We start from the raw sequence: 23,658 nt of genomic DNA, 5'->3' as shown, positions 1-23,658 counted from the left end.
CCAGGGGTATGAGAACAGCCCCGGGGTATTCTCAGCAAGAGTAACTGAGTTACTCCAAAATTTTGATGAGGAAGCATTGTCCTATGTGGATGATATTTATCTGACGGACAATGACCTAATAAGGCACTTGACCAGGGTGAGCACCATTATTATGGGATTTGCCTCTGAGGGCTACAAATGTAACTTCAAAAGCAGCCCATTTCAGTGTCCTGTTTTTAGGATATGAGCTGTCAAGTGAAGGGAAAAGCCTGGCAGCTGGCTTTTTAGAAAAGCGTGTGCTGCGCCAACCTCCAAAAACATTGAAAAATTTGCAGTCAATACTGGGATTCCTAAATTTCAGCAGAACAAACATTTTAGATTATGCAGAGAGAGTAAAACCTTTCTACGACTTAATGAAATCTGACTTTTCAGCTAGACATTGGACACAGGAACACTCAAACATCCTGCGTTCACTACAAGAAGACATGATTGCTTCCAAACACTTACAGACACGCGTAAACGTACACAACTTGGTGATCCGTGTTATAGCCGGTCAATGTGGTACACTAACTTAACCTTCAATGAAGGCGCAACGGTACCTATTGCATACAAATCACACCTGTACACAAACGCAGAAATGAGTTTCACATCAATTGAAAAAATCCTGAGAGCAGTTCAGACCACGGTAGTAAGAGAAAGAGCCCTGGCTCAGGGGTATAATTGTTGTAACTCCAGTACCGGCTTTAGAAGCTATGGCAAGCATTCCGAATGCAAAAGCCTTACATCCGAGATGGATACAATGAGCTAATTCTCTTACTGCAATGGATGTTGAATACAGATTTGATTCAAGTCTAAAAACACAAGCATTCCTGCAATACCGACAAGAATATCCTCTACCAAATGAAATCTTGTCTCTAGATCAGTTTGAATATATTATTTACACTGACGGATCTGCTCAACCGGCCATAGGAAGTAAGCAACAATCCAGCGCAGCATGTGCTATCGTTAAAGGGTACATGTGGGACGGAAAATCCTTTCCAAATTGCACAAAAACACAATCTCTAGGAGACTGCAAGGCACAGTTGGCAGAACTAAAAGCACTAGTACTGGCACTTGTAAATACAGATCACGAATTCCCACACTAATCGTGAGTGATTCCTTTTACTGTGTACAGTCATATAATGAATACTTACATCATTGGGAACAGAATGGGTTCAAAGATGCAAAAGGTGGCAGAATTAAGCATAAAATGCTATGGGAACAGGTAGTGGAGTTGAAAAACGAACTACCAAGGGCTCACGTGATACATACACTGAGTCATCAGCGTGATGGTGTTCACGTTGAGGGGAATTCATTGACTGATGAAGCCGCAAAGAGGGCTGTACACACGGCTTCTGTAGCTGCAATCACTCATTCTAAAACAAGAATTGACGGTGAGATAACGGTGGTTATCATTGCTTCACGCAAAGGCAGCACAGCAGTAGAAATTCCCACTCAAGTACTCCTACAAGTTAGATGCACAAAACATTCCATATGCTCAGATTCCTGGAGTGGGCGATAAAGTAATACCACATATGGATCGTAGTCTAGGTTTAATTTCAGCAGCACACAAGGGTGTTGGTTCTGTGCACTCAGGCATCACAGCGACTATTTCCTTGTTGAAGCAGCGCTACTGGTGTCCAGGTCTAACTAAACAAACTAAAGAATATGTCTTGAAATGTGACATCTACCAACAGATAAAAGGCTCCATCATAACACGCCCGGCCTAAACACCATTATTAAAATCAGACAAACATCTTGCTTGTGTTTATCTGGACCACTGCGGCCCCTTACAATCTGATGGGGCTTACAAGTATATCATGGTTGCAGTGGATTCATGCTCCAAATTCCTATGGATTTGGCCTCAGCGCTCGGCTGACGCTCGAACTGTGTGTTCAAAGATTTACGAGTCTTTATTGGTACATACGCAATTAGCACGTTACATTCTGACCGTGGCCCTGTGTTTAGCTCTCGGGTTTAAGAAGAGGCCATGGAAGGTATGGGTGTAGCATTGTGGTACTCCTCTTTGTTCCATCCTGAGGGAAATTCGGTTGTGGAGAGGAAATACCGGGACTTAAAGCAATCTTTAAGAGCTAGGGTATTAGGCAAGGGCGGTAGTTGTGTTGATCACCTATTTGGGTCTCAGAGAGCACTTAACAACCAGCCAAGAAGTTCTCTAGGGGGTGTCACTCCATATGAGATCCTGTTTGGACAAGAATGTGGGTACCTGATCTTGATTGTGAAGGCGCAGTGGTGGATGAAAAACCATTTGACATCCATGATCGTTTGGCTGCTTTACAAGATCTAAATGAATCCAGGCCACAACAAAGCAATGTCAACCTAAAACAGAATGCCACTGCGGAAGTCAAGGCAGTAACGGCAAGACCTGTCTGTATCCCAAATGTTGGGGATCTGGTCAGAGAGAAAATAGCAGACAAAAAAGAATTTGGACCATAATACGGAACAGCTGTACCATTCTTAGCAGTACAAGGAACAAGAACTGTACGTCTGCCGCACCTTGCCAAGAAAAAGGAGAAAAGATTTGTCTCTATCAACTTGATCAAACCATAGTATGTGGCCAATACTAAACAGTAGGCCATGTGGACTCCACAGTAGCAGACGCCCTCCTCTAGCTACAATCCAAGAAATTCAAACATTCAAACAGAAAGACTCATCATGTTCGAAAAGCCTCCTGAATGGAATGAAGGACTATGCAACAATGCTATGGAACTCGTTCCCCTTGAACCAGAAGTTCAACTTCAAAATCTAACTCAAAACAACACTCAAGTTGCAATAAGACCAAATACTGATGTTTACATCAACATGCCTCGACGAGAGCAATCTTTGATTTCAACAAATCCTGATGCAATTCCTACAATTGATCGAACTGCTTCTGGCTACTTCAAGAACTTTGATACGTTTTTCTTGGATCCAAGTGAAACGGAAACGATGCCAGCCCCAAAAACACGCAAGCAACAAGTTATAGACTTCCTGAACATTCTCAAACAGACTTACCTGGTATCACCTTGGTTAGAACTCTGGGTAATTACTGGGGTACTATTCTTTCTTATCTGGCTAGGATTAGTTTTAACTTTTAGCATGCTTATTAATGGACGATAGCTTCAACAAAGCTCTACAGCCCAAAATGTTAATTTGATTTTAAATCCACATCAATCGTCTCATCATGAACACAGAGACTTGTCATCAGTGAACATCACAGCGGTTCCTATACCAGACGGTATAGTTTGGGACAAGGTTGATTTCAAAATATTCGATCCGACTGAACTTTTAAAACGGAATCATGTGTTTAAAATTTCCTTAAGTAAGATCATTACCTCCAGTACATTTTCTGATGATTGGGACTCTGAAACTGTAAATAACTTGTTGTCTGATTAAAAAAACACTGAAATGTTAGAAGGTAATTCAGACTATGACACGTTGTACTGTTACCAACATTATGGTCATCATTTCTTACACAAATCTATATCACCTAGAGATGTTTTTGAGTACCACCAGTGGGAACATTGCCCTACTCCACCTAAAGGTAGTTTGCAAACGTTTGCACAGAAATTCCCATATTTTTCAGGATTTAACACCAGTGACCCGATCTCATACTATTATAAGATTACACCAACATCGGCACTGAAAATTAAGTTGACAAACACCAAACAGATTTACTCTGCTTCCTTTATTGCCCAAATGTATGAACAGGGTTTTGACCTATGGAAGGACACAATAGACTTAAAATCAGATTGGGGTTCTAGGGACTGGCAAGTCCAGGGAACAGGAGTGCTATTTAGAGCATGCCTCATTCCACAGCAGATGATATTTCTCAACAACACTGTGCTACAGACATCCTGTCTTGGATTAGCCAACAATAAGGACCTGAACACACCTCGATTTCCAACACCATCACAGATGGGAGGGTGGCAAAATTCAACTTCAAAGGAAGGGGCAACAATAGATGACATTTTACAGTACAATAAAACAGACCTAATTTGGAAAGAATGGTTGGTTTGGCCCTTAGACATGAACAGATGTCAGAAAAGATTCTGGATACAAACGAAGGGTTTACTATCCATAGGCCAGATCCACGTTATGTACAACAAGAACATCCAGGGGTAGTGACATCCTACAGTGTTTGGAAGTTGTGCATTGATTGTCTAGAAACCTCAACACTCACAGAAGTGAAACAGCATGTATCACTACTGTTGGACTTGGCCCTTTTGGCAGGTTCATCCTTAAACTTTTTGCCTTAGCTCTGACATGGTGTTGGTGGTTTTAGGCCTCTGGGCACTTTAGCACTGTGGCCCAGTTTAAAGTGCGTGCGCTCTCTGTGTACATTTGGTAAGGTTGGCCTGCCCTCCCATAGGAATGCATTGGGGATTCCCTGATCAGTGTGTGTCAGTGGTAATTCCTGAATGGGAGGAGCAGCGTGGTCGAATTTGGTATGTATGAAATTGTGAGAATAAATGCTGTGCAATGGTGTGCGCAGATTTATTGTGACCAGTTGGGAAATGCCACTTTTAGAAGTTGGCATTTCTGTGTGCTATGTGTCTGCCTGCCTGATGTGAATTGCATGTCTGGCTTGTTAGTGACAGGGGCTGGGAGGTGTGTGCGGCTCCAGGAGGGGCAGGGTGAGTCAGCGCTGGGCTGTATAGGACAGCTGGGAGTAGTGGGAGGGGTAATCCCCTGACTCTGAATATGATGGTGCCTGCCCTAGTGAATGCTGGCTCCGCCCCCCTGTGCTGTGTCTGATGACGAGCCCCCACCTGACAAAGGGGAAGAGGAGCTTCTAAAACAAAGTGCTCCAAATCCCCCTTGAACCAGTTGCATCTGGTTCCCCAAGCCCTGCGCTGCAGACAAATGATTATGGGATATAAATGTAGGGGCTGTGACTTCATGAAGTTGTTCTTTACCTGTTCCTGAACCTGTGGGGGCGTGCTGCTGCTGGGTCCCAGGAGGACCTGCCAGGCTGCCTCCCTGGGCCCAGCATTGCCCCCTTGATTCCTAAAGGACCTTAAGGACTTTCCTTGGACCACGAGCGCCTCGTGAGCACTATATTTTATTTATTCCCCAGGGAAGGGGAGAGCGTGGGCTGCACATCGCGGCCCTGCCCGTCCCTTTAGAGGGAACCCTGGCGTGAGGGATTCCCCCGTGATGCTGGAAACGGCGGGTGCCCACCCCGCTTATTCAATCCTAATTGCGGGTGCCCACCCCGCTTATGCGTGTATTTTAATGGCGGGTGCCCACCCCGCATGTGTCTGCTTAAGAGGGAGCCTACCCTTCATTACCACCAAGAAGAGAAAAGAAACCGCGATCTGCGGCCCGCCTGGTTGTGGATGGGGCCTGGTGGACAGTAGCGGAAGAGCAGTGAGGCTGGAAGCGAAGAGTCGCGTTCTAAGACCCAGGCGGGAGTCCACCCCGCAATGGGACGTGCTCAGGAGGAGGGCTGGAGCCTTTCGGGTTCCACATCAAAGTCCCGGGTTCCAGGAGGGGGCCCGGTGAAGTGAGGAGAGGTGCAGTGGGGGCTGAAGATGAGCGGTGTGGTGCCGGTGAAGGCACCATGCCTGTTTTCCTGAGCGGATCCGCCATTGCGGGCCGCTCCAACATTGGGCATGTTTGGTTTGAGAGCCCGTGTGGCTCCAACGAGGGGCATAATTATTGTTAAATAGCCCAGAGGGGCTCGTGCTTTCCCCCCTATATGGCCTTTTTCACTGTTGCCCCGCGTGGCAGTGGGCAACTGCAACAATGGGGACATGTATTTGGAGAGCCCCAGTGAGGGCCCCGAGGGCACAGTTGTGCCAGGGCCTATTTGCCTATTCACACTGCGCCGCACCTGTGCGGGCAGCTGCAACGTTTTACGCAATTGTCCAGAGGACACAGTGAGTGCCCAGGCCTTCTTTGCATCCCAGCTGCACGGCAAGTAGCGTCAGCTGCAACGTTTACGGTGTTAGTTCTTTGGGGGTATTTTAAAGGAGATAGGGGTGAGATGCACTCCTTTACCAACAATGGCGCCCTTTGGATTCTGCTGCATTGGCAGCACGCCGTGACACTTTGGACATAGGGCATTTGAGCCCCTTTGAGAGGGCCAGCTGGCCAGGGGGACTGTGAGGTTTGTAGGGCGCCAGGCCCTAATGTGATTTATGTGGTGCGCAGGAAATGTGATTCATATACTGTGTTTTCTGCACCGTGATTTATGCCTCTAATGTGGTTTTATGATCATGGGGGTTTTGCATACTGTGTTTATGTTTCAGTTTATTCTCTACTGTGAGTTATGCCTCTAAATATGGTTTATGTATGAGGCTATTTGAATACTGTGGTTTATGCTAGTGAGATTATTCCCTACTGTGAGTTATATCCCTAATGTAAGTTATGCTTAGGAGGTTATGGTCTAATATGTTTAGGCTTATAAGGTTGGTGCAGGATATATTTCACGCCCAATGTGATACTGTGCATAATATGGTTTGTGTTACAGGATGATGCTGAGTACAGTGTTTGCCAGTAATTACTGGTTGTGTTCTACGTTTATTATATGTTCTACATTTACTACCTTTACTATGTGATGGTTCTGACCGTGGCCCGAGTGGCCCTGTCATGTGTATATAATCTCCTGTAAATATTGCCCAGTGCCAGTTGGCACAGTGTATATTGTGTGATTACTATTCTAATGTGTTTATGATAATAGAAAGGCTATTTTTATATATAAACTTGTGTTGAGTTTCTTTTGTGGTATGCCTAGTATGTTGTTGCTGTGTGCATGTTGCGCAAACCCTTTACACATTGCCTCCGGGATAAGCCTGACTGGTCGGGCCAAGCTACCAAGAGGGTGAGCAGGAGTTATCTTTGGCGTGTAACTTCCTTGCCCTGACTAGAGTGGTGGTCTCTGCCTGGCTTTGGCGCAAGCCTTAGCCAACCAGAGATCCCATTTCTAACAGCTACTCACACAAGACATGGACCTTAGGGACTTTTTACTAGGCCCCAGGAAACCACGTCCAACACGTTTCATATATGCTGGCATTTATTCTGCCTACAATGATATCTGGAAAATATCCCAACAAGAGGCCACAGAGAGAATACGGGAAATAGACCGTATTAATTTAGAAAAATCTCTAGCAGTGGTTGACAATGGGTTAACATGTTAACCTTGTCCTCCAGAATATATTCCTTAGGCAACATTGTATCTTCTGCAATGGACATACTGGAACAAGATCTAGCCTTATTACAACACGAGCAATCTCAGTTGCGGTCTCTTATGTTATTGAGCTGGACTCTGCAATCTTAGCGTGCAGGGAATGTGCCTTGGCGTTTTATTAACAGTACGTCTCTGTTTTCTGAATACAATCTACCAGATAAACAGGCTGAGATGACACAAAGAGGAGCAAAATATACAATGCTGCGTATCGAAAAACCTGACATACTACCATAAACAGTAGCGGAATCTCCGTCTACGGAATGGCTTTTCCATGGCCACATCACTCGGCCCGTCACTACTTTTCAGTTTCAATATTGCCTTGAACAAAGGCAGGCAAGAAAATATGAAAAAATGGGTAGGGAATACATTAAGGAATCCTGGGACTCACCATATAGATTTTGATGCCAGAGTGGGGATCGAGAAGTGTTTCTAAGTGGTACAAACTGCAAGAACGCTTTAAGCGGTTCTCTCATGTGCCAGGACATTTCGTTGCACGGAGCTTGTAATGGTTCAGTAGCAAACATGTCGTGCAACATGAAAGGGACTCCAGCTGCCGTGATTTCACCAGTATTCAAGCTACTCTCAAATGGGAGTTACTTGATGCTGAGCGATCAAGGTTGCTGCGGTATGCTTCCGGGCATTGCCTATCTGGTCACCGTTAATTCCAGGGTTACTGGGTGTATGCAAGCATTGTTTCCCACGACAAGTACAGTAAGTGAGGCGCCATTATGGACTTCGTTGAATGTTTCTTTTATACAATTTGATACTCTGAGCAGACTGAATGCCATGCTTTTACAGCAATCTGTACCTCTAACCTCTGCTTGATAGACCTTTGATCTTCAAATCGCAAGGACCTCGACTGAGATACAGGCGCTTATACCTACAAACTGCCCCATTCATTTTGCAGAAATTGTGGGTCGTATCTTCAATATGTCTGATACGAGTGGTATTGTACACCTATTTAAGACCATAGGGTCAGTATTTCTAAGCGCATTTCAGACCATCTTCAGAGTTATTCCAAACTTCATACATTCTGTATTTGGAAGCATTTTTGGAGGTCTACCTCTGATCCTGCTATCAATAGCGGGTATTCTGATTGTCATCTATTTGCTACGCAATGAACGGCCCTATTACCACCAACAAGATGGCGAAAGCGCTCCTGGAGCGTAATTACTGTGAACGCTTGGTACAGCATCTGGGCACATCGCGCCTACGGGAACTGAGCGCCTCTTAGTTCCTGTCAATTCAACCCGTCTGGATGGACTACATCTTACCTGTACTTTGATGCCTGTTTTGCGGTGATGAATGCTTGTTGAACCTCTGTCTGACACTTGCGACGAACACGCCTGCGGACTTGAATACCAGGCTGGAACCATTAAGGTCCCATGTTCGGCAGTGTCCCCAGCGTATTCCTATCCTGATTAATGCATTCCTCGAAAACCCACAGGTGCCTCTTATAACTGGGTAGAGCATTAGCTCTACTTCTAGCACCCTGGTATCGACTACAGCACCGGCAGTCACTACACCAGCTATTGGCTATAGTGAATATTATCTGTGCTCCATTGACGTACTCTGCGAGGTGTTACAAGGACCATTCCCTGCAGCGGCAAGCAACGATGATGTTGCGTATCCCAGCCAGGACATTTAATCTAAAATTGTCTCGTCGTGTGCGGGGAAAGAATTTGGATTTTCTTTTTTTTCTAAACCTAAGTAGATTTGGAACATTTCCTACAAATTGACACGTTCTCGCTAAAAAGCATGGCCTTTTGACGCTTGTTGAAATTCAACTTGTGTGAACGAACTCAGTTAGGACTATAACTTTTAAAGCAACAATTCCAACTGATTTTCGCAGTAAATAACATTTTTTCACTTCCACCTTTTTAGACTGGTTTTTAGACTGTTTTCCAACTGATTTTAAAGCACATTTTTACAGAGCCCATTCATGATGGTTTTTATGTGCTACTATCTAGTATATGAACCTTTTACTTAGTTTTGTCCTGGGTGCTGAAGGAGGGTTTCCCTGAACAATGGCGATCTTTAGACAGACATAGTATGAATGAATATTCATGAGGGTTCTTAGAAACCAGGCTGGGGCTACACCACTTTCCCCCCCAAATCTACATACACGGTTCATCCCGGACGTCATCCTCAGAGCCAACAATGGCTAATACAAGAGACAAGGGACAATAGAGCACTATATACTTTCTGTATAAATACAGCACCTCTTGCTAGTATTAGGCAGAGGGAACCAAGACTTCCAGCCGACACACTGACCAGAGACGCTGAGGCTCCTGCACGCAGATGCTCCAGCTGACAGTGGTCTGAACATCCCTTGCGGGGTGTCCAACTTGAGACCAAGACGGTCACCTACATTCATACTTCAGGTAATGGGGTTCGACTAAATCCTAGAGGGATTCTTGGCTACATACCTACTCACAGGCTAGGTACACTTAGGTACATTTATATTCGCTGTACTGCTAATCATATATCTCTGCTATTGTCTAATGGTTGTTGCAACTCATATATTCTACACAAGAATAACAACTGTTCAATTAATCCTTATTCAAACACCCAGACTGTTTATTCTGTGTATCTCTGAGACATAATCAGTAGGCATGAGTGACTGAGCAAATAGTAGTACATTGTTTCCACGATTCTGATGGATCAGGGTTGTCATGTTCTGAGGTTGCCAGAAACTATTCTCTCCCCGATAAGAGGGGACATTAGTGGCACTGTGAGCTAGCCGTTTGCAAACAGACTAACATTTTCGGTGGGGTGTACAGAATCAGTCTGCCACCAAGCCCACAGTGTATGTTCTCCAAACGCGCAGGTCCTGTAAGGGTACTATAGGAACTACACGATATCCTTTACTCACAAAATAGGTACATCAGGGTGTCAGCAGTCTGAGCTTGCTTCTCACAGAGCAGGTACATCAGGGCACCAGCAGTGCAGGCTTCCCTCACTCACAGAATAGGTACATCAGAATATCAGCAGTCTAAGCTTGCCTCTTATGGAACAGGTACATCATAGCATCAACAGAGCAAGCTTTCATGACTCACAGAGCAGGTACATCAGGGCTGCAGCAGTGCAGGCTTCCCTCACAAACAGAGCAGGTACATCAAGGCATCAGCAGTGCAAGGTCCACTCACTCACAGAACAGGTACATCTGGGCATCAGCGGTGTAAGCTTCACTCACTCACAGAACAAGGACATCTGGGGATCGGCGCCAAAGATTGTCTCTCACAGAACAGGTAAATAAGGACAGGCCTCCCTCACTCATAGAATAAGTACATCAGGGTATCGGCAGTGCAAGGTTTCCTCACACACAGAACAGGTACATCAGGACATCAGCTGTGCAAGCTTCCCTCACTCACAGAGCAGGTGCATCCGGTCATCAGCATACCAAGCTTCCCTCACTTACGGAACAGGTACATATCACCATCATCAGTGCAAGCTTTCCTCACTCAAAGACCAGGTACATCAGGGCACCACCAGAGTAAGCTTCCCTCTAACAGAACAGGTATATCATGGTAGACACAGTAAAAGCTTCTCTCTCTCACAGAACAGGTACATCAGGGCATCAGTAGTCCAAGCTTCCCCCCATAGAGCAGGTACACCAGGACATCATGAGTGCAGGCTTCCATCATTAACAAATTGTATACATCAGGGCATCAGCACTCTAAGCTTACCTCTCAAAGAACAGGTACCTCATGGCATGAATAGTGTAGGCTTCCCTCACTCATATTATAGGTATATCAGGGTATCAGCAGTGCAAGCTTTCCTCATACGCACAACAGGTACATCAGGGCATCAGCAGTGCAGGCTTCCCTCACTCATATTATAGGTACATCAGGGTATCAGCAGTACAAGCTTTCCTCATACGCACAACAGGTACATCAGGGTATCAAACATCGCAAGCTTTGCTCATACGCAGAACAGGTGCATTAGGGTATCAGCAGTCTAAGCTTGCCTCTCAAAGAACAAGTACCTCACGGCATGAATAGTGCAGGCTTCCCTCACTCATAGTATTGGTACATCAGGGTATCAGCAGTGCGCGCTTTCTTCACTGACAGAACATGTAGGTCACGTCATCAGCAATGCAAGCTTCCCTCAGTCACAGAACAGGTACATCAGGGCATCAGCAGTCTAAGCTTGCCTCTCACAGAACATGTATATCACGTGAGCAGAAGTAAAAGCTTCTCTGTGTCAGAACAGGTACATCAGGGCATCAGCAGTGCATGCTTCCCTCACTCACAGAAGATGTACATCAGGGCATCAGCAGTGCAAGCTTCCCTCACTCACAGAATAGGTACATCGGGGTGACAGCAGTGCAAGCTTCCCTTACTCACTGAACAGGTACAGCAGGGAGGAGCAGTGCAAGCTTCCTTCTCACAGAACAGGTATATCATGAGAACAGCAGTGCAAACATCCCTCTAACAGAACAGGTATATCATGGTAGCAGCAAACAGGCATATCATGGTGGCAGCGAACAGGTATATCATGGTAGCAGCAGCGTAAGCTTCCCTCACTCACAGAATAGGTACATTGGGGTGACAGCAGTGCAAGCTTCCCTTACTCACTGAACAGGTACAGAAGGCAGGAGCAGTGCAAGCTTCCTTCTCACAGAACAGGTATATCAATAGAACAGCAGTGCAAGCATCCCTCTGACAGAACAGGTATATCATGGTTGCAGCGAACATGCACATCATGGTAGCAGTAGTGCAGGCTTCCCTCACTCACAGAATAGGTACATCAGGGCATCAGCAGGGCAAGCTTACCTGGCTGTGAGAACTAATATAGCGCAGGCAATAGTATTGTAAGCGTCCTTAACATACACAACAGACAAAACAGGCAGCAATATATTCTTCCCTTACACACAAAACTACTAGTTTACCGGCCTGACCAGCATTGTTATGGTAAGGCCAGTAAAAAAATTGAGAAACGAGCAAAAGTTGATATTTTTCAGCCTTTGAAACAAAAATTCAAATACAAATATAGGAAGAAAACACTTTAGAAAGTATTTTAGAAACGTTTATGAGATTCCCAAAAGATTTCTAAAAGCGAACTTGCAGAATTGGCCTGTAAAAGATAACACAGATGATTTTACAGAAACCCATCTACAAGCTCCAGTTCTGCACTTACAGATCCTCGAAATATAACCACATGACGCGTAAATGGTGTCAACCCAGAGTTAATCACAAGCAGCAGAAGAGTCTGTTCTCTGCTCTGTGACTGTAACATGAACCCGGAAGTCCCAGCGCAGCCAGAGAGGGGCAGACGCACAGACACGCCCACTTCACACAGAGAGAGAAATGAGACTTAACTTACTTCCTGCATTTCTGAATCATGGCGGCAGCAGCTCAGCTCAGGCAGCTCCAGGAAGAGGCCACTTGTTCCATCTGTTTAGAGTATTTTACTGATCCGGTGACTCTCGATTGTGGACACAACTTCTGCCGCTCCTGCATCACTCAGAGCTGGGAGGGAAGAGATGGAAACTTCCCCTGTCCTGAGTGCAGGGCAACATCTTCTAGGAGAAACCTCCGACCCAACAGGAAACTGGGGAATATGGTGGAAATTGCAGAACAGCTTCATCTGCCCCCCGTGAAGCCCCTGGAGGAGAATCTGTGTGAGAAACATGATGAGAAACTGAGGCTGTTCTGTGCAGAAGATCAGAGGATGATATGTTTGGTGTGCCGGGAGTCCAAAGACCATAGAACTCACTTAGCAAGTCCTGTAGAGGAGGCTGCAGAGGAGTACAAGGTATGTGCGTGGGCATTCATGGATTCCAAAGTCCCAGTGTGAGCCTCATTGAGCAACCTGCTAAGGAGCACAAGGTGTGTGTGTGGGTGTTCTGGAACGACAAGTGAAGATCACAGGGTATGTCTGTGGAAATTCAGGGTTCACAAAGTCCCTCTGTGAGCCCCATCAGAAAGGCAGACTGAGAGCAGAGCTATGTGTGCAAGTGTTCAGTCATTCAGTGAAACCCATATAGGAAGCTGCAGAAGAGCACAAGGTATGTGTGTGGGTGTTCAAGATTCACAAGTTAATACATTACTGGAGTCTCTCAAACGATACACTATCTGGGTGTTCAGGAATCAAAGGCACCCTTCTGGTCAAACATAAATGGTTTTCCAAGAGCGCAAGGTATGTGAGTCAGAGTTCAGAGTTCACGATTTTAGGGTTCACAGGTTAGTCGATCCTCCTAGAAGAGGCCAAGGGACATCTGTGATCATTCAGGGATCACAGTTCACTCTGTGGATCTCAGCGGGTCCCTGGAGAAGGCTGCTCATACGCATTAGGTAAGTTTGTTAGTTGTAAGTGAGTTTCAAAGTGTGACCCATGTAAGAAACTAGAAAGATCGCACCACATAAGTAGCTGCATGTAATCAGAAGTCATATGTATGTGGGTGTTTTATCGGTGTTAGAAGACTCTGGGGCATATTTACAAGGGCATTGCATCACAGTAACGTCACTTTTAATGATGTTCTTGTGGCGCAATGCCCTGCTCCATATTTGCAAGCTGGACATAAGCCACTTAACGTGGCTTAACGTCCCCTTGTAAATATGCCCCTTACCGCAGCAGTCCGCGGCAGCGAAGGGAGGGGTTATGGGTGTTTCTGTGGGCGTTCCATCACATAAACCCCATTGCTTTTTGACGCTGCCTCTTATTTGCAAGGGTGGTGTAAATATGGGACAGCACCAAAGATAAGACCAGGGAAAACCTGGTCTTAAACAGGTGCAACGAGGAGAAATTATTAATTTCTCTTCGTTTTTGCTGTTTCTGTGTGTGTTGCATTCTGCAGCACACACAGAAACAGCAATTCACCATTAGTGATTGTTCATGTGCAGCAAGGGGTCCCTTCGTGCTCATAAACAATCATAAAAAAATGACGTATTCCAACTTCTATATGTGCTGCATTCTTAAGCACACTTAGAACATACAAATCGCCATTAGTGATTGTTTATGTGCAAATGAACAATCATTCCCTGCAATGCAGGCACCCTTGCGGCGCTAGGCAGCTAAATTTAGTGCCATCACTAGGGAACATGCAGGAGTGCGCCGCATTCTTGCAAATATGGCGCACCCCTGCGTTTTGAAACTGTTGAAGCGTGGCGTTAGCAATTTTGGCTTAACACCACGCTCCGAATGTTTCTTGTAAATATGCCCCATAATGTGGCAACGCAGGGTTATCTTAGGAGCTCCTGTGGTTATGGTGCACAGCAGAAGCGGTGCAGTAACGCAGGGTTATCTTAGGAGCTCATGTGGTTATGGTACACAGCAGAAGCGGTGCAGTAATGCAGGGTTATCTTAGGAACTCCTGTGGTTATGGTGCACAGAAGAAGCGGTGCAGTAATGCAGGGTTATCTTAGGAGCTCCTGTGGTTATGGTGCACAGCAGAAGCGGTGCAGTAATGCAGGGTTATCTTAGGAGCTCCTGTGGTTATGGTGCACAGCAGGAGCGGCGCAATAACGCAGGCTTATCTTAGGAGCTCCTGTGGTTATGGTGCACAGCAGAAGCGGTGCAGCAATGCAGGGTTATCTTAGGAGCTCCTGTGGTTATGGTGCACAGCAGAAGCGGTGCAGTAATGCAGGCTTATCTTAGGAGCTCATGTGGTTATGGTGCACGGCAGAAGCGGTGCAGTAATGCAGGGTTATCTTAGGAGCTCCTGTGGTTATGGTGCACAGCAGAAGCGGTGCAGTAATGCAGGGTTATGTTAGGAGCTCATGTGGTCATGGTGCACAGCAGAAGCGGTGCAGTAATGCAGGGTTATCTTAGGAGCTCATGTGGTTATGGTGCACAGCAGAAGAGGTGCAGTAATGCAGGGTTATCTTAGGAGCTCCTGTGGTTATGGTACACAGCAGAAGCTGTGCAGTAATGCAGGGTTATCTTAGGAGCTCCTGTGGTTATGGTACACAGCAGAAGCGGTGCAGTAATGCAGGGTTATCTTAGGAGCTCATGTGGTTATGGTGCACAGCAGAAGCGGTGCAGTAATGCAGGGTTATCTTAGGAGCTCATGTGGTTATGGTGCACAGCAGAAGCGGTGCAGTAACACAGGGTTATCTTAGGAGCTTCTGTGGTTATGGTGCACAGCAGAAGCGGTGCAGTAATGCAGGGTTATCTTAGGAGCTCCTATGGTTATGGTGCACAGCAGAAGCAGTGCAGTAACACAGGGTTATCTTAGGAGCTCCTATGGTCATGGTGCACAGCAGAAGCGGTGCAGTAACGCAGGGTTATCTTAGGAGCTCCTATGGTCATGGTGAACAGCAGAAGCGGTGCAGTAATGCAGGGTTATCTTAGGAGCTCATGTGGTTATGGTGCACAGCAGAAGCGGTGCAGTAACACAGGGTTATTTTAGGAGCTCCTGTGACTATGGTGCACAGCAAAAGCGGTGCAGTAATGCAGGGTTATCTTAGGAGCTCATGTGGTTATGGTGCACAGCAGAAGCAGTGCAGTAACACAGGGTTATCTTAGGAGCTCCTGTGGTTATGGTGCACAGCAGAAGCGGTGCAGTAATGCAGGATTATCTTAGGAGCTCCTGTGGTTATGGTGCACAGCAGAAGCGGTGCGGTAATGCAGGGTTATCTTAGGAGCTCCTGTGGTGATGGTGCACAGCAGAAGCGGTGCAGTAACGCAGGGTTATTTTAGGAGCTCCTGTGGTTATGGTGCACAGCAGAAGCAGTGCACTAATGCAGGGTTATCTTAGGAGCTCATGTGGTTATGGTGCACAGCAGAAGCGATGCAGTAATGCACAGTTATCTTAGGAGCTCATGTGGTTATGGTGCACAGCAGAAGCGGTGCAGTAATGCAGGGTTATCTTAGGAGCTCCTGTGGTTATGGTGCACAGCAGAAGCGGTGCAGTAACGCAGGGTTATTTTAGGAGCTCCTGTGGTTATGGTACACAGCAGAAGCGGTGCAGTAATGCAGGGTTATCTTAGGAGCTCATGTGGTTATGGTGCACAGCAGAAGCGGTGCAGTAATGCAGGGTTATCTTAGGAGCTCATGTGGTTATGGTGCACAGCAGAAGCGGTGCAGTAATGCAGGGTTATCTTAGGAGCTCATGTGGTTATGGTACACAGCAGAAGCGGTGCAGTAATGCAGGGTTATCTTAGGACCTCATGTGGTTATGGTGCACAGCAGAAGCGGTGCAGTAATGCAGGGTTATCTTAGGAGCTCATGTGGTTATGGTACACAGCAGAAGCGGTGCAGTAATGCAGGGTTATCTTAGGACCTCCTATGGTTATGGTGCACAGCAGAAGCGGTGCAGTAATGCAGGGTTATCTTAGGAGCTCCTATGGTCATGGTGCACAGCAGAAGTGGTGCAGTAACGCAGGGTTATCTTAGGAGCTCCTATGGTCATGGTGAACAGCAGAAGCAGTGCAGTAATGCAGGGTTATCTTAGGAGCTCATGTGGTTATGGTGCACAGCAGAAGCGGTGCAGTAACACAGGGTTATTTTAGGAGCTCCTGTGACTATGGTGCACAGCAGAAGCGGTGCAGTAATGCAGGGTTATCTTAGGAGCTCATGTGGTTATGGTGCACAGCAGAAGCAGTGCAGTAACACAGGGTTATCTTAGGAGCTCCTGTGGTTATGGTGCACAGCAGAAGCGGTGCAGTAATGCAGGGTTATCTTAGGAGCTAATGTGGTTATGGTGCACAGCAGAAGCGGTGCGGTAATGCAGGGTTATCTTAGGAGCTCCTGTGGTGATGGTGCACAGCAGAAGCGGTGCAGTAACACAGGGTTATCTTAGGAGCTCCTGTGGTTATGGTGCACAGCAGAAGCAGTGCACTAATGCAGGGTTATCTTAGGAGCTCCTGTGGTTATGGTGCACAGCAGAAGCGGTGCAGTAATGCAGGGTTATCTTAGGAGCTTATGTGGTTATGGTGCACAGCAGAAGCGGTGCGGTAATGCAGGGTTATCTTAGGAGCTCCTGTGGTTATGGTGCACAGCAGAAGCGGTGCAGTAACACAGGGTTATCTTAGGGGCTCCTGTGGTTATGGTGCACAGCAGAAGCGGTGCGGAAATGCAGGGTTATCTTAGGAGCTCCTGTGGTTATGGTGCACAGCAGAAGCAGTGCACTAATGCAGGGTTATCTTAGGAGCTCCTGTGGTTATGGTGCACAGCAGAAGCGGTCCAGTAATGCAGGGTTATCTTAGGAGCTTATGTGGTTATGGTGCACAGCAGAAGCGGTGCGGTAATGCAGGGTTATCTTAGGAGCTCCTGTGGTTATGGTGCACAGCAGAAGCGGTGCACTAATGCAGGGTTATCTTAGGAGCTCATGTGGTTATGGTGCACAGCAGAAGCGGTGCAGTAATGCACGGTTATCTTAGGAGCTCATGTGGTTATGGTGCACAGCAGAAGCGGTGCAGTAACGCAGGGTTATCTTAGGAGCTCCTGTGGTTATGGTGCACAGCAGAAGCGGTGCAGTAATGCAGGGTTATCTTAGGAGCTCCTGTGGTTATGGTGCGCAGCAGAAGCAGTGCAGTAACGCAGGGTTATCTTAGGAGCTCATGTGGTTATGGTGCACAGCAGAAGCGGTGCAGTAACGCAGGGTTATCTTAGGAGCTCCTATGGTTATGGTGCACAGCAGAAGCGGTGCAGCAATGCAGGGTTATCTTAGGAGCTCATGTGGTCGTGGTGCACAGCAGAAGCGGTGCAGTAATGCAGGGTTCAGCACACACAGTCTCATGGTCATGGTACACAGCAGCATAGCTGCAGACAAAGAGCTGCAGTAATGCAGGTTGTGGCAGAAACGGTCTCATGGTCATGAGACACAGCAGATGACGTGCAGTAATGCAGGATTCAGCACACACGGTCTCATGGTCCTGGTTGACGGCAGAAGAGGTGCAGATGCAGAGGTGCAGTCATGCAGGGTGCAGCACACACAGTCTTATGGTCATGATAGACAGCAGAAGAGGTGCAGATGCAGAGGTGCACTAATGCAGGGTGCAGCACACACGGTCTCATGGTCATGATAGACAGCAGAAGAGGTGCAGTATGGCAGGGTGCTGCACACACGGTCTCTTGGTCATGGTACACAGCAGAAGAGGTGCAGACCCGGAGATGCAGTAATACAGGGTGTAGCACACGGCCATGCATGGTCGTTAGACAAAGCAGACCAGGTGAAGATGAAAGAGGTGCAGTAATGCAGGGTGTGGCACACGCTGTCACATGGTCATGGTACACAGCAGAAGCGGTGCAGTAATGCAGGGTGTGGCACACACGGTCTCATGGTCATGGTACATAGCAGAAGAAGTGCACATGGGCTCACATTGGCTTCGGCGCAGTATTGTTGTTTGAATATAATTGGTAGCCTCTCATCTAAACTGTATCCAAAATATATGCTTCGAGCACCGCCCGCTATGTGCCGTTAAAGTCAATAAAATTTGTTAATAATAAAAAAAGACTGCACTCCATATATCTACACTTATTTCTTGCACTCTCATCTCTGCAGGTAAAACTTCAAGAGTGGCTGCGTCTTCTGAAGAAAGAGGAAAAAAATATTCAGGAGTCTAAAGTCAAGGAAGAGGAACAATATAAAACCATGAGGGTGAGCGGCTGCAGTGAGTGCTGTGTCTCTGTTGTCTGTATATGTCCATGCCCATGTCTTTTTTGTGACCTCTAAGAGAGTTCAAGCACACAGAGGCTGATGAGTCACCCTACAAACTGGGTCATGGTCCCCACCAAATAAATATACTGACGGGAGTCATTGCACTTGAAATTTGGGCCTGAAACCGAGCACGGGCTCATCCTAAAAAAAACATAAAATCAAGAATTACTCTTCTGATCCTAAGGTAGTACTTACATACTCACACAGTGTGTGTTAGAGTATGTGTGAACAGGTGTGGCATTAGCTGGCTGTGAGTACGTAGCAGTGTGTGTGTGTGTGTGCGTGTGTGTGTGTGTATGGGTGTGTGTGTGTGTGAGCATATTGTGGTTGCATGTTCACGCTTAGGTGTGCATGTCTAAGTATGTGTTCAAGTATGGATGGCCCTGGAGTTATCTGCGGGAGTGCATGCATGCTGAGCATCTCTATATCTGTCTGTTTTTTGGGCTTGGATTAGGGCTTGTGTGTGTATGTATATGCATATATAGGTTTTGAGACACAGAGTATGCAAATACATGTGCGTGTCTATGTGCATGTGTGGTTGAGGGTTGTGTATGCTTTAGTCTGTATTTATTGGCTGTGGGTTTGTACTTGCGTATGTGGATGCCTCTCTATGGGTTTGAGTATCGCAAGGTCTGATATATGAATTAGTCTTGAGTTACACAACTGTGAGATTGTATATGCATCTGTGCGTGAGTATATATATGTATGGATGTGTGAGTCTGCATGCATGGACTGATGATATCCACCTGTGAATTTGTACAAGATTTGTGTGTGTGTGCACATTAATGTGTGCATCTGTATGAGTGTGTACCTCTGGGTGTGTGTATGCATGGATCTGGAGTTATACATCTGTGGGACTTTATATGCATCTGTGTGTGAGTATATATATGCATGGATGTGTGCCTCTGTGAGTCTCTGCATGCATGGCTTCAAGATATCCATATGTGAGTCTTTACAAGGTTTGTGTGTGAGTGTGCACATTAATGTGTACATCTGCATGAGTGTGTACCTCTGGGTGTGTGTATACATGGATCTGAAGTTATACATCTGTGAGAATATATAAGCATCTGTGTGTGAGTATATATGCATGGGTGTGTGAGTCTGTGCATGCATGGCCTGAAGATATCCACCTGTGAGTTTGTACAAGGTTTGTGTGTGAATATATGTATGCATGGGTGCATGCCTTTATGAGTTTGTGCATGCATGGCCTGAAGATATCCACCTGTGAGTGTGTACAAGGTTTGTGTTTGAGTATATATATGCATGGGTGCGTGCCTTTATGAGTCAGTGCATGCATGGCCTGAAGATATCCACCTGTGAGTTTGTACAAGGTTTGTGTGTGAGTATATATATGCATGGGCGTGTGCCTTTATGAGTCTGTGCATGCATGGCCTGAAGATATCCACCTGTGAGTTTGTACAAGGTTTGTGTGTGAGTATATATATGCATGGGTGCATGCCTTTATGACTCTGTGCATGCATGGCCTGAAGATATCCACCTGTGAGTTTGTACAAGGTTTGTGTGTGAATATATGTATGCATGTGTGCATGCCTTTATGAGTTTGTGCATGCATGGCCTGAAGATATCCACCTGTGAGTGTGTACAAGGTTTGTGTGTGAGTATATATATGCATGGGTGCATACCTTTATGGGTCTGTGCAAGCATGGCCTGAAGATATCCACCTGTGAGTTTGTACAAGGTTTGTGTGTGAGTATATATATGCATAGGTGCGTGCCTCTGTGAGTCTGTGCATGCATGGCCTGAAGATATCCACCTGTGAGTCTTTACAAGGTTTGTGTGTGAGTATATATATACATGGGTGCGTGCCTTTATGAGTCTGTGCATGCATGGCCTGAAGATATCCACCTGTGAGTCTTTACAAGGTTTGTGTGTGAGTGTGCATATTAATGTGTGCATCTGTATGAGTGTGTACCTCTGGGTGTGTGTATACATGGATCTGGAGTTATACATCTGTGAGAATATATATGCATCTGTGTGTGAGTATATATATGCATAGACGTGTGCCTCTGTGAGTCTGTGCATGCATGGCCTGAAGATATCCACCTGTGAGTTTGTACAAGGTTTGTGTGTGTCTGCAAATTAATGTGTGCTTCTGTATGAGTGTGTACCTCTGTGGGTTGTGTAAGCGTGGATTGGTAGTGATCTATACATCCATCAGGCTAAGCAATCCTGGTTTAAGCCCCTTGCTAAACAAAGGTTTTATCAATATAATCATGCTATGGTATCGTATATACATCAACAATCAGAGAACATCCCACACAGTTCACCGAAGTAATAAAGCGAACATGAGTTTTAACCCTAAAATAGTTCATCTACCCAAATGCCCTCTAAACTTAGCACGTTTCGGTATATTTACCTTCCCTTCTTCAGGACATATGCATTTCTAATTTTAGAAATGAAATGGGCACAGCTCAGCTTCAGCCTCTGACCTTGGACATTCTCTGTTCTCTAAATCCCCATTACAAGATTTTCCTGCAACAGTCTTATTAATCGGCCTTAGTTTGACGTGTCAGTTTTTATGCCTTCATTAGATATTTCTTACAGGGATAGGCCACAGCTGACTGGAATGTCCCAGGATAACTGGTGCACCTAGCCTGCATCAGGATGGGAGAAGGGGCAGGCCTGTAACGTGGAAGCCCCTTCAGCAGTGGTGCACATTTATTACCACTCTGACACTACCATTGGTTGTGATATTTACTTATTCAACAGGGGGTATCTGTAGTGATGAAGTTAACAAGGGTGTCATTGCCATAAACCTTTCATGGTATCTGATAAACCCTCCCAAAGTTTTCATGAAGTGTTCCTCCAAATGTACACTCTTCATTCTGTAGTGGTTGTTACCTCACTTGCCGCTATAACCCCTGGTAGTATTGACAGCTGAGTGCCCGTTCATTGCTCTACAACACTGTGCACCAGATCCTAGCCCTGCGCACGAGGCTCAGGGTTCGAGCACGGCCCGACCATGATCAGGGGCAGGAGAGACGCAGGTCAGAGAGGGGCTGATGATCTTGTTGGTTGAGGGTGTTTGCCTCTGGTGTCCTGAGGTCTGTCCTACAGTGGCTATGAAACAGACCACGGACATCTCTTTCTGCACTTGACTCCCAGGATAGCTGGGTCGACTAGTCAAAGGCTTCTGATGGAGGTAGAGGGCGCGGCAAGCACTCAGAACCCAACAGTCAATCAACAGACACAATAATGTTATGTCTAGCCCAGTACTTATTTTTAGTAAGAAAAAAATATTTTAAGGTCACAACAAAAAAATACCACCCAGTTCAATAAAGGTACAATTACACGTTTGCACTGTATGATCCCCAGAATAGCGCAGCGGACCTCTGTTAGCCTCTACCCTCTGTAAGAGTTCTAGATACTATAGTCCCCTGTATGTCATATGAGCATAGGTATTTATCAAGCACAGACTCTGGGTTACCACACTGACTACTGTGTACTTCAGTTCAGTGACTTTTGCCTCAAAGAGTTCACCAAGGCAAAAACTATATTCTTCAGACTGCACATTTCTCTGCCCTACTATACGTACTTGGTGGTGGCGTGCTCGGAGTACCCGTTCCTATAGCACAGGATTTCATTGTACGGAGCTGTAGGGCAGCCTCATTTGAGCCAAGGACTGATAGCGTAAATCAGTTTGTCAGGTCTCCATCACGCCACTTGTCTTTGACAGTGTGGGCTTCAAGGACGGTTGCACACAGATGCTCTAAATAAAAGTTGCAACCGCAGGGTCGAGTTTTCAGCAATTGGTCATCATTGGTAGTTGCAACTAAAGCTCTAAAGCTTTGAAACTGATTGAGTTAGATTTTGTGGCATGACCCATATGCTTACATTATGCAAATCCTTATTGCCAGCTCACAGCAGCAACAATTGAAGAATATAGAACTTCAAAAACATTTTAATTATCTATAAAGAACCACCGCATGCAGTGTTCTCCCTTTTCGTTGTTGCTTCTGCTCACAAGATAAGTACAGCCTTTATAATACTAATACTTAGGACTGATTTTGATGTCGGCGGTCCCGACTTCCTCATTAGGATGCGACGGAACACTGTTCTATCTCATACCTATATTCCACTATGGGAGCATGCATTCCGGCTGTAAGCAGGCCGTAATGCATGCTCCCATAGTGAAATGGGAGGTGCGGTTCATCCCTGCACAATGCAGGTGCAGGGATCAACAGGGGAGCACCATAGGTCCCCCCTCGGCCTCCATCCAGATGGCCCCCAAACATGCGTTGGACATGGTTTCCATGTCGGTCAGACTGGCCCTTGAGATTACAGGTTTACTTTCTAACCGCCTATATCTTATATCTCATCTTAATTAGGCGGTCGAAAAGTAAACTGACCGTCCCATTACGATGTGGGCCTAAAGGCTCCGACCTAAGGTCGGATCTTTTACAGGTCGCATCATAATCGGCGCCTTACTGTGTTATTTTACCTTGAGATATCCCACCCTCCCCTATAGAAAATAGGAATAATATCCCCCTCCTACCCTGGTGCTAACACGTTCAACCAGGTTATGTTGTAATGTTAGAATCCGGGGTCTCTGGTTGGCGCAGGTATGCACTTGCGACAAGCAGGGACCCTTTCCTCTAAGTCAGGGCGTAGGATTACCTCTTTAAAAATAACCCCTGCTCACCCTCTAGGTAACGTAGCGCGATCAGTCAGGCTAGATTCCAGAGGGCATTAGGTTAAGCATTCAAGATGTCCCACACAATAACCACCAACCCACCACACAGAGACACAAGGCTGTATTTATGTAAAAATAAAGTTCTTTATATAAAAGATTTCTTTAAGCAGGCTTTCAAAAATA

At 46.0% G+C, this 23,658-nt stretch overlaps 1 protein-coding gene and 1 long non-coding RNA gene across 3 annotated transcripts in view; one reads left to right on the top strand and one right to left on the bottom strand.

Annotated features, from left to right (window-relative positions):
* LOC146869051 (uncharacterized) overlaps positions 1 to 12,429 on the bottom strand; it is a 42,777-nt gene extending 30,348 nt beyond the window's left edge. The window contains exon 1 of the long non-coding RNA XR_014979791.1: positions 12,356 to 12,429. This is a non-coding gene — a long non-coding RNA (uncharacterized LOC146869051). The remainder of the gene's footprint in view (positions 1 to 12,355) is intronic.
* Positions 12,430 to 12,506: 77 nt separating this feature from the next.
* LOC146869050 (E3 ubiquitin-protein ligase TRIM39-like) overlaps positions 12,507 to 23,658 on the top strand; it is a 126,508-nt gene continuing 115,356 nt past the window's right edge. Inside the window, exons 1-2 of one of the 2 annotated variants that reach the window (XM_085643112.1) lie at positions 12,507 to 12,973; positions 18,666 to 18,761. In XM_085643112.1, the coding sequence (XP_085499238.1) occupies positions 12,560 to 12,973; positions 18,666 to 18,761 (510 nt within the window). In that variant the 5' untranslated portion in view covers positions 12,507 to 12,559. The remainder of the gene's footprint in view (positions 12,974 to 18,665; positions 18,762 to 23,658) is intronic. The other variant, XM_085643195.1, reaches the window with a different exon arrangement.

This window comes from Triturus cristatus, chromosome 1_1 (assembly GCF_964204655.1).
Source record: "Triturus cristatus chromosome 1_1, aTriCri1.1, whole genome shotgun sequence".
In the NCBI taxonomy this organism is placed as follows: domain Eukaryota; kingdom Metazoa; phylum Chordata; class Amphibia; order Caudata; family Salamandridae; genus Triturus; species Triturus cristatus.
This window is presented reverse-complemented; position numbering and strand designations above follow the sequence as displayed.